The 19,682-nt window shown below is 39.4% G+C and overlaps 1 protein-coding gene across 1 annotated transcript in view; it reads right to left on the reverse strand.

Annotated features, from left to right (window-relative positions):
* Positions 1 to 7,591: 7,591 nt before the first annotated feature.
* Positions 7,592 to 19,682, reverse strand: part of GPR137B (G protein-coupled receptor 137B) — a 55,463-nt gene continuing 43,372 nt past the window's right edge. The window contains exons 6-7 of the mRNA XM_052640689.1: positions 9,439 to 9,563; positions 7,592 to 7,899 (exon numbers count right to left, since the gene is read on the reverse strand). Of these exons, the coding sequence (XP_052496649.1) occupies positions 7,785 to 7,899; positions 9,439 to 9,563 (240 nt within the window). The 3' untranslated portion in view covers positions 7,592 to 7,784. The remainder of the gene's footprint in view (positions 7,900 to 9,438; positions 9,564 to 19,682) is intronic.

Genomic DNA, 19,682 nt, shown 5'->3' on the forward strand with positions numbered 1-19,682 from the left:
TTCTAGCCTGGAGAATTCCATGGACTATATGGTCCATGGGGTCGCAAAGAGTTGGACACGACTGAGCGACTTTCACACTTCATACACTTCACACCTCACATATGAATGTACAATTGTTTAGTTAGCCAGTCTTCTATTAATGGGCATTTGGATTGTTTCCAGACATTCTATATATGCCATTTTACACATATGTAAATATGTACTTGTAGTCTAAATTCTTGCAAATGGAATTTTTAGGTCAAAGACCATGTGCATTTGTAATTGTGAAAGATAGTAGTATATGCCCTCCACAGGAGATGGTTACCAGATGATACTCGTGTGCAATTTAAAACAATGCCTGCTTGCCCACAACCTGACCAACATGAGTATTATTAAAATGTTGGATTTTTGCTATCCTGATAAGATGCAAAATTATATATCAGTGTGTTTTAGTTTTTTCCGTATCACAGGTAAGGCTTACTACCTTTCATTTGTTTAAGGTTTATTGTTTATCTTAATTTCCTTTTGTGTTTGTATCTTTTCCCCATTTTTCTACTGCACTATTGATCTTATCAATTTCTAGAAGTGTTTTATTTGTCAGGGATATTAATCCTCTGGGGGCTTCCCAAGTGGCTCAGTGGTAAATAATCTACCTGCCAATGCAAGGAGATGTGAGTTTAATCCCTGGGTTAGGAAGATCCCCTGGAGAAGGAAATGGCAACCCATTTCAGTATTCTTCCCTGGGAAATCTCATGGACAGAGGAGTCTGGTGGGCTACAGTCCATGGGGTTGCAAAGAGTTGAACACTACTGAGCATGCACACCCTTATTAATCCTCTGTCTATAATAAGCTGTACACTTTTTTCCCAATATGTTGTCTATCTTCTGACTTTGCTTATGGTGGTTTTGTCATGGAATTTTTTTTTTTATTTTTATGCAGTCTAATTTATTATTTTAGTGACTTCTGGACTTTGATAGTTAAGAATGCCTTGTTCACAGCAATAATTCATCTATATGTTTTCTAGAACATTCATGGTTTTATTTTTTTATATCTAAATTTTGATTCCTTGGAGTGTATCCTGGTATAAAGTGCAAATTAAGTATCCAGCCTATTTTTCCCCCAGGTGATTCCCCAGTTATTCCAGCACCATTCATCTTTTCCTCACTAGTTTGAAATGCTAGGTGTAATCATATCTACAATTCTAGGTTCTCTATTCCATTGGTCTGTTAGTCCTGTACCTGTTCCACATTGTTTTAATTACTCAGGGCCTAGGTTTTAATAGCTACTGCATTCGTCCCCTCAGTCTCCCCCCACACCCCTTTAAAATAATTTTTTTAAAGCTGTTATTTGTTCCATTAATGCTTCAAAAAAAAAATCCTTTAATATATGAATGATGCTAAAACTCTGCCCACCTCAAGTGTTTGGAGGGTTGCACTTTTAACCACAATATGTCACTGTCCTTTTGATACTTCACTTGATAAAAAATCTACTTTTTACTATCTGCTGTGTTAATCACATCAGTATTCTATTTGCCAGTGCCCAAACAGGTAAGGACAAAGAGACAGAAGATGCAGCTGAGACTCAGCTTCTACGAATGATTTCAGAATGATCTTGCTATACAATCCTTACTTGCTTTTTTATTCCATTATGGATTCTTTGTACAAAAGTTAGATATCTGTCAAAGATTCATGAAAAAACAGGGAGGGGCCCTTAAATGAGTATTAAACTTATAAAATCTATATGCAGTGGATAAAAATGCAAGTGTAATAAGTCACCTTAAAAAACCCCAATAACTTGTCAGAATAGCAGGATCTGAGTATTCGCTCGCTCTTCTAGGAGCTGGACATATAGCAGTGAACAAAACAAATATCCCTGCCTTCAGGTAAATTCCATAACCTCACTGGGTTATATCTAGTTTATAATAAGAATATACCCAGAGAAAGAATACAGTTGACCCTTGAACAACATGGGTTGGAACTGCATGAGTCCACTTGGAAACACGTGAGTTTTCTTCAATATATACATAGGGGCTACAGCACTACCTAATGTGTGGTTGGCTCTATCTACAAATTTGGAACTACAGATACAGAGAGCTGACTATAAAGTTATACATGGATTTGACTCCCTGGGGCTCAGCCCCTACTAACCTTCATAATGTTCAGTAATCAACTGTATTTTAATAGAAGAAGAATAGGTAACATAGAAACTTGTCTAGTGGAGAAGGTACCCTCCATACCAAAATCACTGCAGACAGTGACTGCAGCCATGAAATTAAAAGACACTGGCTCCTTGGAAGAAAAGCTATGACAAACTTAGCATATTAGAAAGCAGAGACATCACTTTGCTGACAAAGGTTTGTATAGACAAAGCTGTGGTTCTTCCAGTAGTCATACATGGATGTGAGAGTTGGACCATAAAGATGGCTGAGTGCTAAAGAACTGATGCTTTCTAATTGTGCTAGAGAAGACTCTGGAGAACCCCTTAGACAGCAAGGAGATCAAACCGGTTGATCCTAAAGGAAATCACCCTTGAATACTCACTGGAAGGGCTGAAGCTGAAGTTCCAATACTTTGGCCACCTGATGCGAAGAGCTGACTCATTAGAAAAGACCCTGATGCTGGGAAAGATTGAGGGCAGGAGGAGAATGGGCCACCAGAGGATGAGATGGTTGGATGGCATCACCGACTCAATAGACATGAATCTGAGCAAACTCCCGGAGATAGTGAAGGACAGAGAAGGCTGGTGTGCTGCAGTCCATGGGGTCGCAAAGAGTCGGACACGACTGAGCGAGTGAACAACTGTGTGAATGAATCTTAGTGTCTGCTTAAAAGTGCCATCAATTTGTCACAGATCAATTAACATCAATTAAAACAATCTACCTACCACCCTTGGTCAGGGCAGAGTCAGCATTCACCACACATCATTCTAATATCATTTAAGTTTTCCATGCTGATTTCCTTCACAGACCATATCACCAAATGGGTAAGTGTTCTGTCCTTCTTGACAGGTTTTCAGTCTGCAAGCCTGAAGCCCAGACTTTGGGCTAGTGAATGCACCAAGGGATAAACAGTGGCATAAACTGAAAGGTGCTGGTAAAACAGCATTTGTTTATGCTAAATGTACCCCGTTTATACTTCAGTTAATCCTTTCAAGGGTACTTATGACTGCAAAGAGACAGGACAGACTGTTGTAGCTTAGCAAGGTTCATGGGAAATAGAGGGTCAGAGTCAAGAAGGGTCAGAGTGACAGGAATCAGTGGAGAAAGAGGCAGATTTTGGAGGTCATACAAGCTAAAAAGAAACAGGTCTACCTGAAGAGATCAGGCCACTCATCTGAAGTTTGGAGTGGGCTTTTAAAGTTCAGAGGGAGAATCTGTTCTACAGATGGGAGAGTCTAATATTCTGCATGGCAGGGCAGCCTCTGACCTGTCAAAAGAACAGATCAGAATTGGAGGCTAAAGAAGGAATGCTGGCAAGGAAAACAGAGGGGAGATCCAGCCACAGGTCAAGGGACAGAGAGAAGCAACCCAGCTTTAGAGAAACCAGGCAGATACCATTAGGAGCTCTTGCGTCAATGGGCTTGCACCTAAGGACTCTGGCTGCCAGGTCATCAAGTAGGGGTTTTAGTCTCAGAACCCCACTTGGAATGAGCCCACATCACTGCCCAGGTCCAGAAGACCTGGGTGACAGGAATGAGGAATGCACACAGTTATCTAGGTTGGGGGCACATGGACGACATTAGCTGATGTTCAGGTATTTTGACCCTTTAATGAAAGGGCTCTGCATACATGCCTGCTTAGGGCCAAGAGCAGGGTTAATGTAAGGACTGTGCTGACTGGACCCACAAATACCAAGCCCAGGGTTTAGCACATAGTAAGTGTTCAATAAACACTTAATTCCACTTCCTTACCCTCACTGTCCCTTAAAAAAATGTTAAAAGTTTCCTCACTTTAATCAGTTTGTTTGTAGTCTCAGAATTCCGCTATTTAGCTTGATCATTTCCAAAAGCTCCTCCACCTGCACTTTGAAAAGTCTTAGGTAATACTGTGCACCATTAACAATGCTTTTAATTAACAAAATTCTCACCTATATGGGATAAAAATTAGAAATACATATTAGATGTGTCTTTGATCAGCCTTATGCTAGTCTATATTTTATCATGCAGTAATCTAAAGCAAAGCAAGTTGTTTTTTTAAGTTTCTTGGAAATCTTGACAGCTTCAAATGTTTAGACCCATTTAGTTCTAATACAAGTTCATCTTTATTGTCAAAAAGTAAAAGCAATATTCTTGTAATACTTAACTATGTAAATGTAAATGAGAACCTTTTTCTCAGAGTACTTCTCACGCTCTAGGATTTACTAATTCTTACTCCTTTCCTCTTAAATAGGGGTTAATTGTTCAAGGCCAACAAAGAGCAGTTCTTTTGGATTTTGGTAGAGAAAAAATTGGGGGATACATTAGCAAGTGTGCCTGATGTAAGCAGCTAAACACAATAGCCAGCATAGTCATTAACACTGCCTGACATATTCAAGAAAGAACTGGCATAGCTAAATGTGACTGACGTGTGTATATTGTCAGAATCAAAACTTCTTAGAATTCACAGTTGTGTGTGAACACACTGGATGTTTTAATCATCAGCTCAATTAAATGCGTTCACTGTAGAAAGGGAAAAAAGCCAATGAAAGGTATCTACAGGCAGACCTCATTTTACTGTGCTTCACATTACTGCACTGCAGATACTGCATTTTCTACAAATCGAAGGTCTGAGGCAAGCCTATGTGGCTCAAGTCTTCCAATGCCATTTTCCCAACAGCACTGGTGTCTCTGTGTCACATTTTGGTAATTCTCACAATATTTCAAATATTTTTCATTATTATTGTCATGGTAACATGATCAGTGATCTTTGCTGAAGATTCAGATCATGGTTAACATTTTTTAGCAGTAAAATATTCTTAAATTAAGGTATGTGTATTTTTTTTATATAATGCTACTGTATACTTAAAAGTATAAATGTAATTCTTAAAAAAAAATGTAGACCATTGTTATTTATTGAATTTGTTACAATATCACTTCAGTTTTTTATGTTTTGATTTTTTGGCTACTCAGCATGTGGAGTCTTAGCTCCCCAACCAGGGAATGAACCCTCACCCACTGCAGTGGCAAAGCCCTAACCACTGGACCTCCAAGGAAAATCCCTAATGTTTTATGCACTGGGAAACCAAATTTGTGATTCACGTTTTTGCAGTATTTTGCTTTACTGCAGTGGTTTGGAATCACACCTGCAATATACAAGGTCTGCCTGTACACAAACCAGTTGGCATTCTTTAGACAGTTAACTCCATAATTAATCCTACTGTGTATATTTCCAGTGGGTGCACAAGAATATTCATATGCGGCCTTTTAGTGCTGAATCAGAGTTAGCTAAATGATGGTACAAAATTTTTGGTGATACGGCCTCTATCCCATTCTCAAACTTTCACATTATGGGTGGGGAGGGGGTAATTTCATCATGTTGCCATAAAACAAGAGGATGTTTGGGTATTTTAGAACCAATAATCTCCATTTCTTGTCTTCTTGTGACCTTTAGTATTTCACCTAGGAGTAGGGCTGTTAGTGTACTTGGAGCACAAGTAAAAAGAAATTTAAGGGAAACTTAATTTTCCTTTCCATACCATACGTGCAACATTTCAGAGTAAAAGTGATCGTTTACTATGAGATTGAGTTTGTTACAATCACAGATTTTGATATTCTGGATGTGTTTACAATTGTACTTCTTTTAAAAGGGAAGAGAAAAACAGGCACTTAGGACATTTTTATCTTTTCCAATAAAAATAATAGTTCAAATAATACTAGCAGCTTAATCATAAAAACAGGCTATCAGTTAATGCTGAGTATTTCAATCTTCCTGCCAATAACAACAGAATAATAAAATATTCGTATGTCATAGGATGAATATAGGACTTGTATGATTTTAGTAATATTTTAAAAAAATATATCTACCCTTCAATGACCTAATACTGCAGAACTGCATTACTTCCTGAAAGCATGACTTAGAGGATTTTTAAGCATTTTCTGAGTCTGCCTTTAAATTCTAAGTATCATTAACAAAAATATTATTAGAAGTAGGGTGTTCTTAAAGCTATTTAGAATAACAGCTTATAATATTTTAAGGCAACCTGAATTATCAGTGCAAATTTTGCTTCACTGTAGAGTTTTCCCTGGCAGTAACTATTTTAAATATGTGACCCAAATTCTTCCACATATTGGAAAGCAAAGTTGTTGTGTGATTATGCAGGGTGAAGGTATCCCATACACAAGAAAAACCCTACTGTGATCCACTGAAAACTCAAAATTCTGATTTTAAATACCATCAGGGTAAGAAAAGCAGACTTGATCCCTATGAAGTCAATGCGCAGAGATAAGTTATTTCTGAAGGCCAAACTGGGAAGTAAGATATCAGAAATGGGTTTCTCCATGAGGACAGAACTTACTAAGTTTCTTTTCACCTGCCCCTCCCTCTGTCCCCAAATATGGTACTTTCTCTTTGGTAATAATACTTCCTCAACCATGTACAGCCTCTAATTATAGGCAGTTTTATACCTGCAGGCCATATATATATATATATATATATATAGTCTTGGAGATGTTTAGAATGGCACTTATGGTTGGGGAACTATTTTTATGACCTGTGCTTCACTTAGATGAAAGACAACTTACAAGTAGCTGTCTGGAACATGTGCTTTTCCATGACTTAAGAGGCAGGCATCATGCTATAGAATATTGCAATGCTACTATTAATATCTTTTTAAACAAGCAGCTTCCAGTAGGCTGCTTTCAGAGCTATTTAAAAATAAAAGGTATAATTTTAATATGGTTGGAAACGAAAATAAAACTGTTAGAATTCCGCATAGATGTTCTGGCTCAAAGATGCAAGGATATCTGTTATTCATCCCCTCTTAAGAACTTTGTTCAGTCACGAATGTTCAGTAAGCTGGAAAAGGTGCAGTCTTACTGAAGTTTCGAGGTAATGGCTATTAGATTTACTGGGCTGACAAACTATGCAAAAATTTCTGAATACAGAAGAGGAGGTTTAATAGTGTAAATCAATTCTATCCATGTTTCTAATGTTATCAACTTATCATTGGAGTGTGTACATCAGGACCCTGTTGAAAGGAGGATTAAATTTTGGAAAAATGTAGGAGATTCTCTGAGGAACCAACCATCTGTGCTTTTCAACACTGTAAGGAACCAACTACCTACTGTGTAGCCTGCTGACATTCTGCTGCATTATAAATTTCAACACTTGGGTTGCAATTGGCTTCCTAGACGTCAACTATACTTAGAGTCTAACAGAATCTTAGTGACCTGGCGAGGTAAGGGTCTGAGGAATACTTTAGTCCAAAAGCCTTTAAAAAAAAAAAACCATCAGACTATATACTGTATACTTTTAAAGTGAATTATGCATAAAAGTCTGTGCAAACTATGACATATATTGCAATAATATTCTCAAAAAATCCTAGTATATTTTAGCATTAAGTTATATAAAATACATCTTTATAAAAGTACAGAATTTTTTAAAATTTAAATTATACTCACGGAATAGGCAGCCAGGCTCACTTTTTAGTACTAAAATAAGATTTTATCAATCTAAATTATTGCTTAGTCCTATAGAGCCATCAGAAACCTGTAACAAATTCAAGTCCTATTTCTGAAGGAAACATGCCCTAGAAATTCAGCTGTCATTAAGTTAGTCTTTCTTAAACGTTTCAACTGAGGCATATCTTCCGTACAACTGTTAACTGACGCTACCCATGGCTTGGTTTGTCAGGATCCAGAATTGAGTCTGGTTGTAAAGTTCCTACTTGCGCCAGGAAGCTGTTCGCTGTTTGTTGTCCCCAGTCGTAGTAGTCTGGAGCAAAACTTGAAAAGGAAAAGAGAGATTTCAGTGACTTGAAACATTATGCTGACTGCTGATGACATGCCTATTTTAGGTTGACAGAAGTGGGCTTCTATATTGATAATCCTAAAGCTTTTCAAAGTAGTTTCTTGAAGCTAGTTTTCCCACACAACCGTGCTAGCTATGCACAGTGGCTAGAAGACCTCCCACAAAAGTCACCTCAACTCTAAAGAGCCTGGAAGAGTAGTATTACTGATATACATAATAATACCAATCACTATGTATATCACAATGCTTTAGCCACAAATTGTATCTGAATCCTAATGGAGAGTCTAATTCACTACCAGTGTGTTTTTGGACAAACAACTTCTGTGCCTCAATGTTAATATCTGTTAGGATGGGAGTAATATTAGGAACTAACTTGTTGGGCTTTTGTGAGTTAATACCTGTAAAACTTTTAGAACATACAGTATCTTAATATACGGTCACCACTCAATCATGCACATTGAATTATTGGTGTTCCTATTACTATTTCCCTCTATATAATGGAAAGACTGGCAGGTGGAGGGGTTAGGGCTGCTCCAGCAGATACAGGGGGACATAAATAGGGAGCCGGCACTGCAGGGGCGTGACTGGATAAGAGGACAGTTTTAGGGAAGAGAGTTAGGTAGGACACCTTTGACCTCAGGAAGTCCTTCTAGTTCTCCCTTCTTTATCTGTTCTTTAGACCTTCTGACTGGATGGATGGCTCTACTCTCTCTTTTTCCCTATCACCATCTTTTCCTCTATCTGACCGCATGTTTCCACTCCCTGGTCCACTGAGACAGTAAGGTATTCTCCCAGCTTTTCCTGAATTCTCCTGTGCCCACAATAAGGGCTCCTTTCAGACTTCTTATGAGGTTTTCTAAGGATTTTACTATTGGTAATAAAGAGCAGAAAAGCAAGCATATCCTCTCTTTATCATTTTACCCCAGGAGGAAAAGAATTTACCTTAAAATGTTAATGGCAGGTCTTTAAATTCACAAAGGATTACATAAGACTGGCTTTCACTGCAAAAAACCCCACTCGGCCTGAACCTGTCCTTTCATAGGAACAGCGGAGTGGTTCTGGAAGAACCAGCAGAGAGAAGAGAGGAGCTTGGCAAGCATGAGGTCAGCGCTTTAGCCCCAGAGTGAAAGAGGGGACAGGAGCACTGGGCAGTGGAGTGTGGCTGAAACGTCCCTGGGCTGGGGCGGGGGAGCAGAGGGGAGAGCAGGGGGCAGAGAAGGACCCAGGAGCTACCACACCTCCTGTTTGCAGACCACGACCACAACCTTGGCCTTGGCAGCCATGGGAAAGCGCATGGTCCCTGGAGGGAGGGTCTCGACGCTGGCTGCAATCAGTCTCGCTACTCAGGTGCTTCCCCCTCCTTTTTCTGTCTGCCTCACCTCCCAGCTCCAGGGTTTTAAGTAGATATTCTGCGCTACCTTCCCCCCACCCCCATTTAGTTTGAATCTATCTCATTGGCTCGGCCTTCAGCCCCCTAGCCATGCCCCTCTAACAGGAACTAGGTAGGGTCTTACCTTCCCTGAAGTCCCTGAGGGGCAATGTTCCAGGCAAGGTCATCATCACTGTCATATCTTCGAGGGTTGTCAAAGAAGTAAGATCTGGGACCGAATCCATGGCTGGGGACCATTCCAGGGTTTGTCTGGAGGGACAGTTGAATTGTTCAGTGTGCTTTCAGTCACTGTGCCTCGCACAAGGCAAAGCAAAACACCCCTTTCTTTCTTGCAGGAGACTAAAGATGCATTCACCTGAGTGCAGGCACCTGTTCAGCTGGAGTGTTCATTTCAGTTGCTTTTATATTTAAGAGTATTAACTTTTTCTCTTAGTGGTATGCACAAAATCTTGCAGAGTTCTGCTTGAAGCAGTGAATTGTTGTTGTGTTAACTCACTCGGTCATGTCTGACTCTTTGTGACCCCACGGACTGTAGCCCACCAGGCTCCTCTGTCCATGGGATTTCCCAGGCAAGAATATTAGAGTGGGTTGCCTTTTCCTTCTCTGTGGGATCTTCCCAACCCAGAACCAGGGTCGAACCTGGGTCTCCTGCATCACAGGCACATTCTTTACAGCCTAAGTCACCAGGGAAGCCCCACAGCAATGAATGATCACTGTTTCAATCTCTCACAGAAAAACCAGACAATACCCCCAATCAGCCAAACTAGACAGTCCCAAATAAGATCTAAACCTGTATAATCATGTGGGCATTCACAGCAATGAATTAAAATAATGAAATGATGAAATTGCAAGTTTCTTAGCCAGTTTATACAATCTGCCTCTCCTGTTTCTGTCCCCAAGCTGAGTTTACCGCTTAAGAAAATCACAGTTACCCACAGGGCACTGCTTCTAGGACCCCACACGGATACCCAAATCCAAGGATGCTCAGGTACCTTATATAAAATAACATAGTACAGTCAGCTCTCAGTCTATGCAGGTTCCACATCTGTGGATTCAATCTGGCCTTTGTTTGGCATCTTTGTCCGTATCACTAGTGGTACATTTAAAAGTTAACCAAGAGAGTTTGAAAAAAGGTTATTATAGGATGGGTATCTATATGTGAATTTCTGCTTTTCTAAGACTAATCTAGCCAAACATAGGAAGCAAAGCAGAACTTATGCAAGGTGGAACACCTTCAACTTTACTATTTGTAGCAGTTCAAGAATATCTATACACAGAATGAAATTGAACCCTTACCACACACACACATACAAAAGTAACTCAAAATGGATCAAAGACCTAAACATAGGAGTAAAAACTATAAAACTCTAAGAAGAAAATATAGGGGCAAATCTTCATGACCTGGCAAAGAATTTTTAGATATGTCACCAAAAACAAACAACAAACCAAACAACATAATCTGGATTTCATCAAAATTAAGTATTTTTGCTTCAAAAGATACCATCAAAAATGTGAAAAGACAGCCACACAGAGAAAATATTTGCAAATCATGTATCTTACAAGAGACTTGTATCTAAAATATACAAGAACTCTTACAACTCAATAGTAAAAAGTCAACTCAATGCAAGAAGCTCAAATCAGGCGCTCTGTGACAACCTAGAAGGGTGGGAGATGGGAGGGAGGTTCAAGAGGGAGGGGACATATGTATACCTATGGCTGATTCATGTTGATAAATAGTAGGAACCAACCCAATATTGTAAAGCAATTATCCTCCAATTAAAAAAAATGTTTAAGTGGGCAAAGGATCTGAATAGCCATTTTTCCAAGGAAGATCTACAAATGGCCAAATAAATACATTTTAAAAATGCTTGACATCTGTAGTCATCAGTGAAATGCAAATTAAAAGCCAAAATGAGATACCTATCACAGTGTCCAGAATCAAAAAGCCAGATAACCAAGCACTGGGGAGGATGTAGAAGAAACTTCACTACTGGGAATAAAAACTCTCTGGCAGTTTTTCAAAAAAGTTAAACCTAGAATTACCAAATGACCCAAGCAATTGTACTGCTAGATACATACTGAAGAGACACGAAGACCTATGTTCAAACAGAAAATTGTAATGAATATTTATAGCAGCATTATTCTAACAGTCAAGAGGTGGAAACAACCCAAATGTCCATCAATGGATGGATAAACAAGATGTGGCATACCCACACTATGAAATACTGGCCATAAAAAGGGATGAGGTACTAACACATACTACAGTGTGGATGAACCTTGAAAACACTGTGCCAAGCGGAAGAGCCAGTGACAAAAAGTGGCATGCTATATGACCCCATCCTTATCAAAGTCCAGAATAGGGAAGTCTGTAGACACAGAAAGTAGATCAGTAGTTGCTTGGGGAAGGGGTATGGGGCATGGTAGATAAAGGGTATGACGTTTCTTTCTGAGTTGATAAAAAATGTTCTATGGTGGTGATAACTGCACATACCTGAATATATCAACAACCATTTAATTACACACATGAAATGGGTAAACCGTTTGTTGTATGGAAATTATATCTCAATAAAGCTGTTTAAAATATGTGTGTGTTTGTGTGTGTGTATACACACACACATATAAAATGGAGATTCTCAAACTTTACAGTGCATTCAAAGCACTTGGGGTGGTTATTAAATTATTTAAAATGTAGATTCCCAGAACCTACCCTGAGAGATTCTCAACTGAGTCCAGGACATGGCCTAAGCATCAATACTTAGACCAAGCAAGCACCCCTTGGGTCTCTGATGTGGATCCAAAGAGCCACACGTACACTGTTACACTGGCTCCAGTGATGTCAAGTATAGAGGCTTGTTTATACCCACTGTGTTCTGGATACAAATGGTAGAGAACATGTTTTAAAAACACCCCACCTGCAGGATGTGCTCTTTTAAAAGTCAGTGAGTATTAATTAAATTACAAGTTTCTCCCCAAAAGAATATCTGATTTTTGTCAAATTACAGAAGTTACAGATTGTTATTCAGTCGCTAAGTCATATCCAACTCTTTGTGACCCCGTGTGACTGCAGCACTCCAGGCTTCCCTGTCCTTCACCATCTCCTGGAGTTTGCTCAAACTCATGTCCATTGAGTGAGTGATGCCATCCAACCATCTTATCCTCTATCGCCTCCTTCTCCTCCTGCCCTCGATCTTTCCCAGCATCAGGGTCAAAGTTACAGATAGTAATAGGACTATTACTGAGTCATTAGGAATTTAGTTTCTTCTCCAAACCTTATTATGCCGAGCAAAGCCACAGTGTAGGACAGAATTAAAATCATGGACCTGACTTCCATTTCATGGTGGCGTACAAGGACGTGTGTTCATCTCTTCCTGCAAAAGCACCAAAATTGCAACTAGCTTTGAAGAACCATTGATAGGAGGATGCCAGAATCCACCAATAAAAGATACCCCACATCCAAAGACAATGAAGCCACAGCAAGATGGTAGGAGGGGTGCAATCACAATGAAATCAAATCCCATACCCTCCAGGTGGGTGACCCACAGACTGGAGAAGAATAATACCAAAGAAGTTCTCTCACTGTTATGAAGATTCTAAACCCCACATCAGGCTTCCCAGCCTGGGGATCCAACATAGGGACTGGGAATCCCCAGGGAACCTGGCCTTGAGGGTCAGCAGGATTTGATTATAGGACTTCCAGAGGACTGGGGGAAATAGAGACTCCAGTTTTGGAGGGCACAAACAAAACCATGCATGCACCAAGACCCAGAGGAGAGGGGCAGTGACCCCACAGGAGACTGAACCAAAACTACCTGCTAGTATTAGAGGGCCTCCTGTGAAGGCGTGGGCACTCAGGGGCATACCACAGGGATGGGAGGCACTGGAAGGTCCCCCCTTGGCATAAACCGTCTTGGAGTTTGCCATTAACCTTACCATAGAGCCCTTAGACCCCAGGGCTGGGTCGCCTCAGGCCAAACAACTACCAGGGAGGGAGGGCAACCCCACCCATCATCAGATAATTGGATTAAAGCTTTACTGAGCAAGGCCCTGCCCACCAGAGCAAGACCTAGTTTTTCCCTGTTCCTCCCATCAAGAAGCTTACACAAGCCTCTTAGCTTCATCCATCAGAGGGCACACAGAAGAAACAAGAAACACAGTCCCACAGCAGCTAAAACAAAAACTATAGTACAGAAAGTTAATCAGGATGAAAAAGCAGAAAGTTATGTCCCAGATGAAAGGACAAGATAAAACCCCAGAAAAACAACTAAATAAAGTGGAGATAGGCAACCTTCCAGAAAAAAAAAATTCAGAATAATGACAGTGAAGATGATCCAGGATTTCTGGAAAAGAATAGAGGCAAAGATTGAAAAGATATAAGAAATGTTTACCTAAGACCTACAAGAACTAAAGAACTAACAAACAGAGATGAATAATACACTAGAAGGAATCAATAGCAGAATAATTGAGGCAGAAGAACCGATAAATGACCTGGAGGATAGAAGGGTGGAAATCACTGCCACAGAACATAGAAAAAAGAATGAAAAGAAGACAGTCTGAGAGACCTCTGAGACAACATTAAACACACCGACACTGGCATTATAGGGGTCCCAGAAGGAGAAGAGAGAGAGAAAAGACATGAGAAAATATTGGAAGAAATAATAGCTGAAAAATTCCTGAACATGGGAAAAGAAATAGTCAACCAAGTCCAGGAAGCACAGAGAGTCTCAGGCAGGATAAACCCAAGGGGAAACACTCCAAGACACACAGTAATCAAACTGACAAAAATTAAAGTCAGAGATAAAATATTAAAAGCAACAAGAGAAAAACAACAAATAACATACAAGGGAACTCCCATCAGGCTATCAGCTGATTTCGCAACAGAAACTCTACAAGCCAGAAGGGAATGACATGACATATTTAAAGTGATGAAGGGGAAGAACCTACAACCAAGACTACTCTACCCAGCAAGATTTGATGGAGAAATCAAAAGCTTTCCAGACAAGCATAAATTAAGAGAATTCAGCACCACCAAACCAGTTTTGCGACAAATGCTGAAGGAACTTCTCTAGGCAGGAAACACAAGAGAAGGAAAAGACCTACAGAAAATCAACCCAAAACAATTAAGAAAATGGTAACAGGATCATACATATAGATAATTACCTTAAATATAGATGGATTAAATGCACCAACCAAAAGACATAGACTGGCTGGGTGGATGAAAACATGTGCATGTATGCACTTCCACTCACCACATCACTCTGCTTGTTGCTCCCAAATTGTACATAATTATTTTATATTTTTACGTTAGTCATGTTCCCATTATGGCTTACAATTATAATTATCTTTTGGTTTTTGTCTGGCTATTGATTGTGAAAACTGATAAGCATCTTTTACCATTGTGATTATGTAACTATTACTCACTTAATACCATTGTATCATGATTGGTCAACAGAAAAATAACAGAACTCTCTGTCACCAAAACTAGGATCTAATAGAAAAACCTATAATCACTTTTTAAAATCCAGATGCATATAAGAATTATCTTGAATGTTTTTGAAAAATACAAATGCTCAGTTATTGCTTTTTTTTCTCCAGAGCTCCAGATATGTTTCTAATGAGCAGTCATGCTTAAAAACGTCTGGACTATATGACGATCTTTTACTTTTATCTAGTTTGTTTCACTTTTTCTATTTCATATTCAGTGCTCCCGTTTCATTTAGTTTATGTTCTCCAGTTTCTCCATCTCTTTTTTTGATGTTCTTTCTCAAGTCTTTATCAGGTATAGTAGAAAAGCTTTTATATACATAAATATAAATATGTATATATTTTAGAAAACTTATGAATTTTTGCCTAACTAAAGAAATTATGACATTTTGATTCTACTTGTTTGGCCTAGTATAAATAGAATGCTAGATTTCTAACTAAAAAATAGATAAGCAGCTAAGGTTTAATGTATAGCATAGGGAACTATAGTCAATATCGTATAATAATCTATGATGGAAAATAATTCCAAAAATAATAGATGTGTACTTGTAGAACCGTATCACCTTGCTGGGCACCTGAAACACTGTAAATCAACTATACTTCAATAAAATACATTTAAAAAAAAATCATGGATCTGGGAGCCAGGATGCCTCAGTTTGAATTGGAGCACTGTCCCCTACCAGCCATGATTCTGAGCCTCAGTTTCCTCATCTCAAAATGAGTATTATATTCATCTACTTTACAGAGTTACTGTGAGAATTAAATACTTTAGTATATTTTAAATGCTTAGAACAAGACCTAGCACATATAAGTGCTATACAGTTGTTAGCTATTTTTACCAAATACTATATGTAATAATGCTTTTAACCCTGGCGGTCTTGCCCAGGGGTATTTTATGAACACTGGTGCTTCACCAAGCCAAACCTGATACTCAGATTTGCCTGCTAATGAGAATTACTTCATGACTACAATATAAAACATGGGAAGGGCTTCCTATTTATGATTTTACATTGTTCATGCTGAATTAACTCTCTCAGGATGAATCAGGAGATAATGTCCTTTAGGGAATAAAGAATCATTTTCACTCATTAACATGCTACTGCAGATGAGCAGTTAGCAGTGTGACCCAACAACTGCTGGATGTTCCCGGGATGCTTTCAAGGATCAGCAGGGTCATACCTATTTGCATAATTAGCATATTAAGAAGCTATTTACCTTTTCTATTGTGTTGACACTGGCACCAGTGATCCAAAAGCTGTAGTTAGCAAAACTGCTGCTGCTTGAGCACATTTCAAAGCAGTGACACCAACTGTACCAGCAGTTACTGCGCTCTTCACCACTACACAGTCACAGTTTAAAAAAGATTCACGTAACAAAGCAGAAAAAACTGACTACTGTAATTTTATTGCAAGAAAAAGAACCTGTACAACTCCGAGTTACAGTTACTTTCTGCATGCAACATGACAGCTTCCTGACAACCATGGCTTTTCAGCTGTGGACATTTGGCAGACACTCTCGCAAAAAGGAATGAACTGAGCTGTAAATTCAAGGAAAACATGTGACTATTTGTTTTCATTGATCAAATTTCACCTTTTAAGCAAACATTAAAGCTTTGGAAACCTTGTATTCTCCACCGTGAGGTTGACAGGTTCCCAATATCTGATTTTTCTGATGATCAGTGGTGAGATTAATGAATGAGATATTCTTCTTGTATAATGGAAATATCACTTTTGAAAGATATGCATAAGTCAATAAACCAAAATTTTCCAAATGACCAATACATGACATGACAAAACTATGCATGGGTATAAAGATCCATTCAAAGTGCAAGGTAGATGGGGAGGAGAGAAGACGGCTGAGGAATAGGACAGGAATAGCACACAAATTCATCAAAAGATTATCTGAACGCTGAGCAAATATCAAAGTGCAAGGTAAACCGACAGATGTTAACATAGAAAACAACGTGAAAAGGTCACTGATACAGGTTTAAATTCCAAATTGCAGCTACGAAATCTTAAGAAATCATACCTCATTGAGTTTGGGTATATATTAAAAAATACATTTATATTAAAATGTGAGGCTTGATTTTCTTCATATACTTCAAAATAACATATCACAACAGAAGCAGATAGGAGAATCCAGCTGTCTTCTATTAAGCCAGACATTAAAAAGAGTCACAGAATTTAAACAATGAAGAAGAACTAAAGAACCTTTTGATGAAAGTGAAAGAGGAGAGTGAAAAAGTTGGCTTAAAGCTCAACATTCAGAAAACTAAGATCATGGCATCTGGTCCCATCACTTCATGGGAAATAGAAGAAAACAGTGATGAGAAAACAGTGGAAACAGTGGCTGACTTTATTTTTTTGGGCTCCAAAATCACTGCAGATGGTGACTGCAGCCATGAAATTAAAAGACGCTTACTGCTTGTAAGGAAAGTTATGACCAACCTAGATAGCCTATTAGAAAGCAGAATATGCTTTTGCCAACAAAGGTCCATCTAGTCAAGGCTATGGTTTTTCCAGTGCTCATGTATGGATGTGAGAGTTGGACTGTGAAGAAAGCTGAGCGCTGAAGAATTGATGCTTTTGAACCGTGGTGTTGGAGAAGCCTCTGGAGATCCAGCCAGTCCATCCTAAAGGAGATCAGTCCTGAGTGTTCATTGGAAGGACTGATGCTAAAGCTGAAACTTCAATACTTTGGCCACCCGATGCAAAGAGCTGAGTCATTTGAAAAGACCCTGATGCTGGGAAAGATTGAGGACAAGAGGAGAAGGGGACGACAGAGGATGAGATGGTTGGATGGCATCACTGACTCAATGGACATGAGTTTGAGTAAACTCCGGGAGTTGGTGATGGACAAGGAGGCCTGGCGTGCTGTGATTCATGGGGTCGCAAAGAGTCGGACACAACTGAGCGACTGAACTGAACTCTTCTCACTACTTTGTTTTGGAGAATATAGTTCTTTTTCATAAAATAATTAGAGTAACACATTATGGGTTTATTTATATTTAATTAACAAATATTTTTTTTAATTACACATATACATACCTCCAAACTAGCTTGTTGGTGTACTCAATAACTTATCAATGTAACCCCAAATAGCCAAAGCAATCTTGAATAAAAAGAACAAAGCTGGAGTAGGCATCATGCCCCCCTGATTTCAAACTATTTTACAAAGCTATAGTAATCAAAACAGTATGATACTGGTATAGAAACAGACAGAGATCAACAGAACAGTATAGAGAGCCCAGAAAGAAACCTATGAATATATGGTCACAGCAATATGTGAACCGTGAACTTCCAGATGTTCAAGCTGGTTTTAGAAAAGGCAGAGGAACCAGAGATCAAATTGCCAACATCCGCTGGATCATCAAAAAAGCAAGAGAGTTCCAGAAAAACATCTATTTCTGCTTTATTGACTATGCCAAAGCCTTTGACTATGTGGATCACAAGAAACTGTGGAAAATTCTGAAAGAGATGGGAATACCAGACCACCTAACCCGCCTCTTGAGAAATCTGTATGCAGGCCAGGAAGCAACAGTTAGAACTGGACATGGAACAACAGACTGGTTCCAGATAGGAAAAGGAGTACGTCATGGCTGTATATTGTTACCCTGCTTATTTAACTTCTATGCAGAGTACATCATGAGAAACGCTGGACTGGAAGAAACACAAGCTGGAATCAAGATTGCTGGGAGAAATATCAATAACCTCAGATATGCAGATGACACCATCCTTATGACAGAAAGCGAAGAGGAACTAAAAAGCCTCTTGATGAAAGTGAAAGAGGAGAGTGAAAAAGTTGGCGTAAAGCTCAACATTCAGAAAACGAAGATCACGGCATCTGGTCCCATCACTTCATGGGAAATAGATGGGGAAACAGTGGAAACAGTGTCAAACTTTATTTTTCTGGGCTCCAAAATCACTGCAGATGGTGATTGCAGCCATGAAATTAAAAGACAGTTACTCCTTGGAAGAAGTTATGACCAACCTAGATAGTATATTCAAAAGCAGAGATATTACTTTGCCAACTAATGTCCGTCTAGTCAAGGGTATGGTTTTTCCAGTGGTCATGTATGGATGTGAGAGCTGGACTGAGAAGAAGGCTGAGCGCTGAAGAATTGATGCTTTTGAACTGTGGTGTTGGAGAAGACTCTTGAGAGTCCCTTGGACTGCAAGGAGATCAAACCAGTCCATTCTGAAGGAGATCAGCCCTGGGATTTGTTTGGAAGGAATGATGCTAAAGCTGAAATTCCAGTACTTCGGCCACCTCATGCAAAGAGTTGACTCATTGGAGAAGACTTTGTTGCTGGGAGGGATTGGGGGCAGGAGGAGAAGGGGACAACAGAGGATGAGATGGCTGGATGGCATCACGGACTCAATGGACGTGAGTCTGAGTGAACTCCGGGAGATGGTGATGGACAGGGAGGCCTGGCGTGCTGCGATTCATGGGGTCGCAAAGAGTCGGACACGACTGAGCGACTGAACTGAACTGAACTGAAGTTACCACAAAGCAGTCAAGAACACACACTAAGGAAAGAACAGCCTCTTCAATGAATGGTGCTGGGAAAACTGGACTATAATCTTACATCATACACAAAAATTAACTCCAAATGGATGGAAGACTTGCATGTAAGACCTGAAGCCATAAAACTAGGAAAAAGGATTGGCAGTAAGTTCCTTGACATTCATCTTGGTGAGGATTTTGGGGTCTAACTCCAAAAGCAAAGGAAACAAAATAAAAAATAAACAAGTGGGACTACATCAAACTTAACAGGTTCTGCACAGCAAAGGAAAACCATCAACAAAATGAAAAGGCAACCTACCAAATGGGAGAAAATATCTTCAAGCCCTAGACAAGATAAGGAGTTGATATACAACATATGTA

This window comes from Budorcas taxicolor, chromosome 5, assembly GCF_023091745.1.
Source record: "Budorcas taxicolor isolate Tak-1 chromosome 5, Takin1.1, whole genome shotgun sequence".
In the NCBI taxonomy this organism is placed as follows: domain Eukaryota; kingdom Metazoa; phylum Chordata; class Mammalia; order Artiodactyla; family Bovidae; genus Budorcas; species Budorcas taxicolor.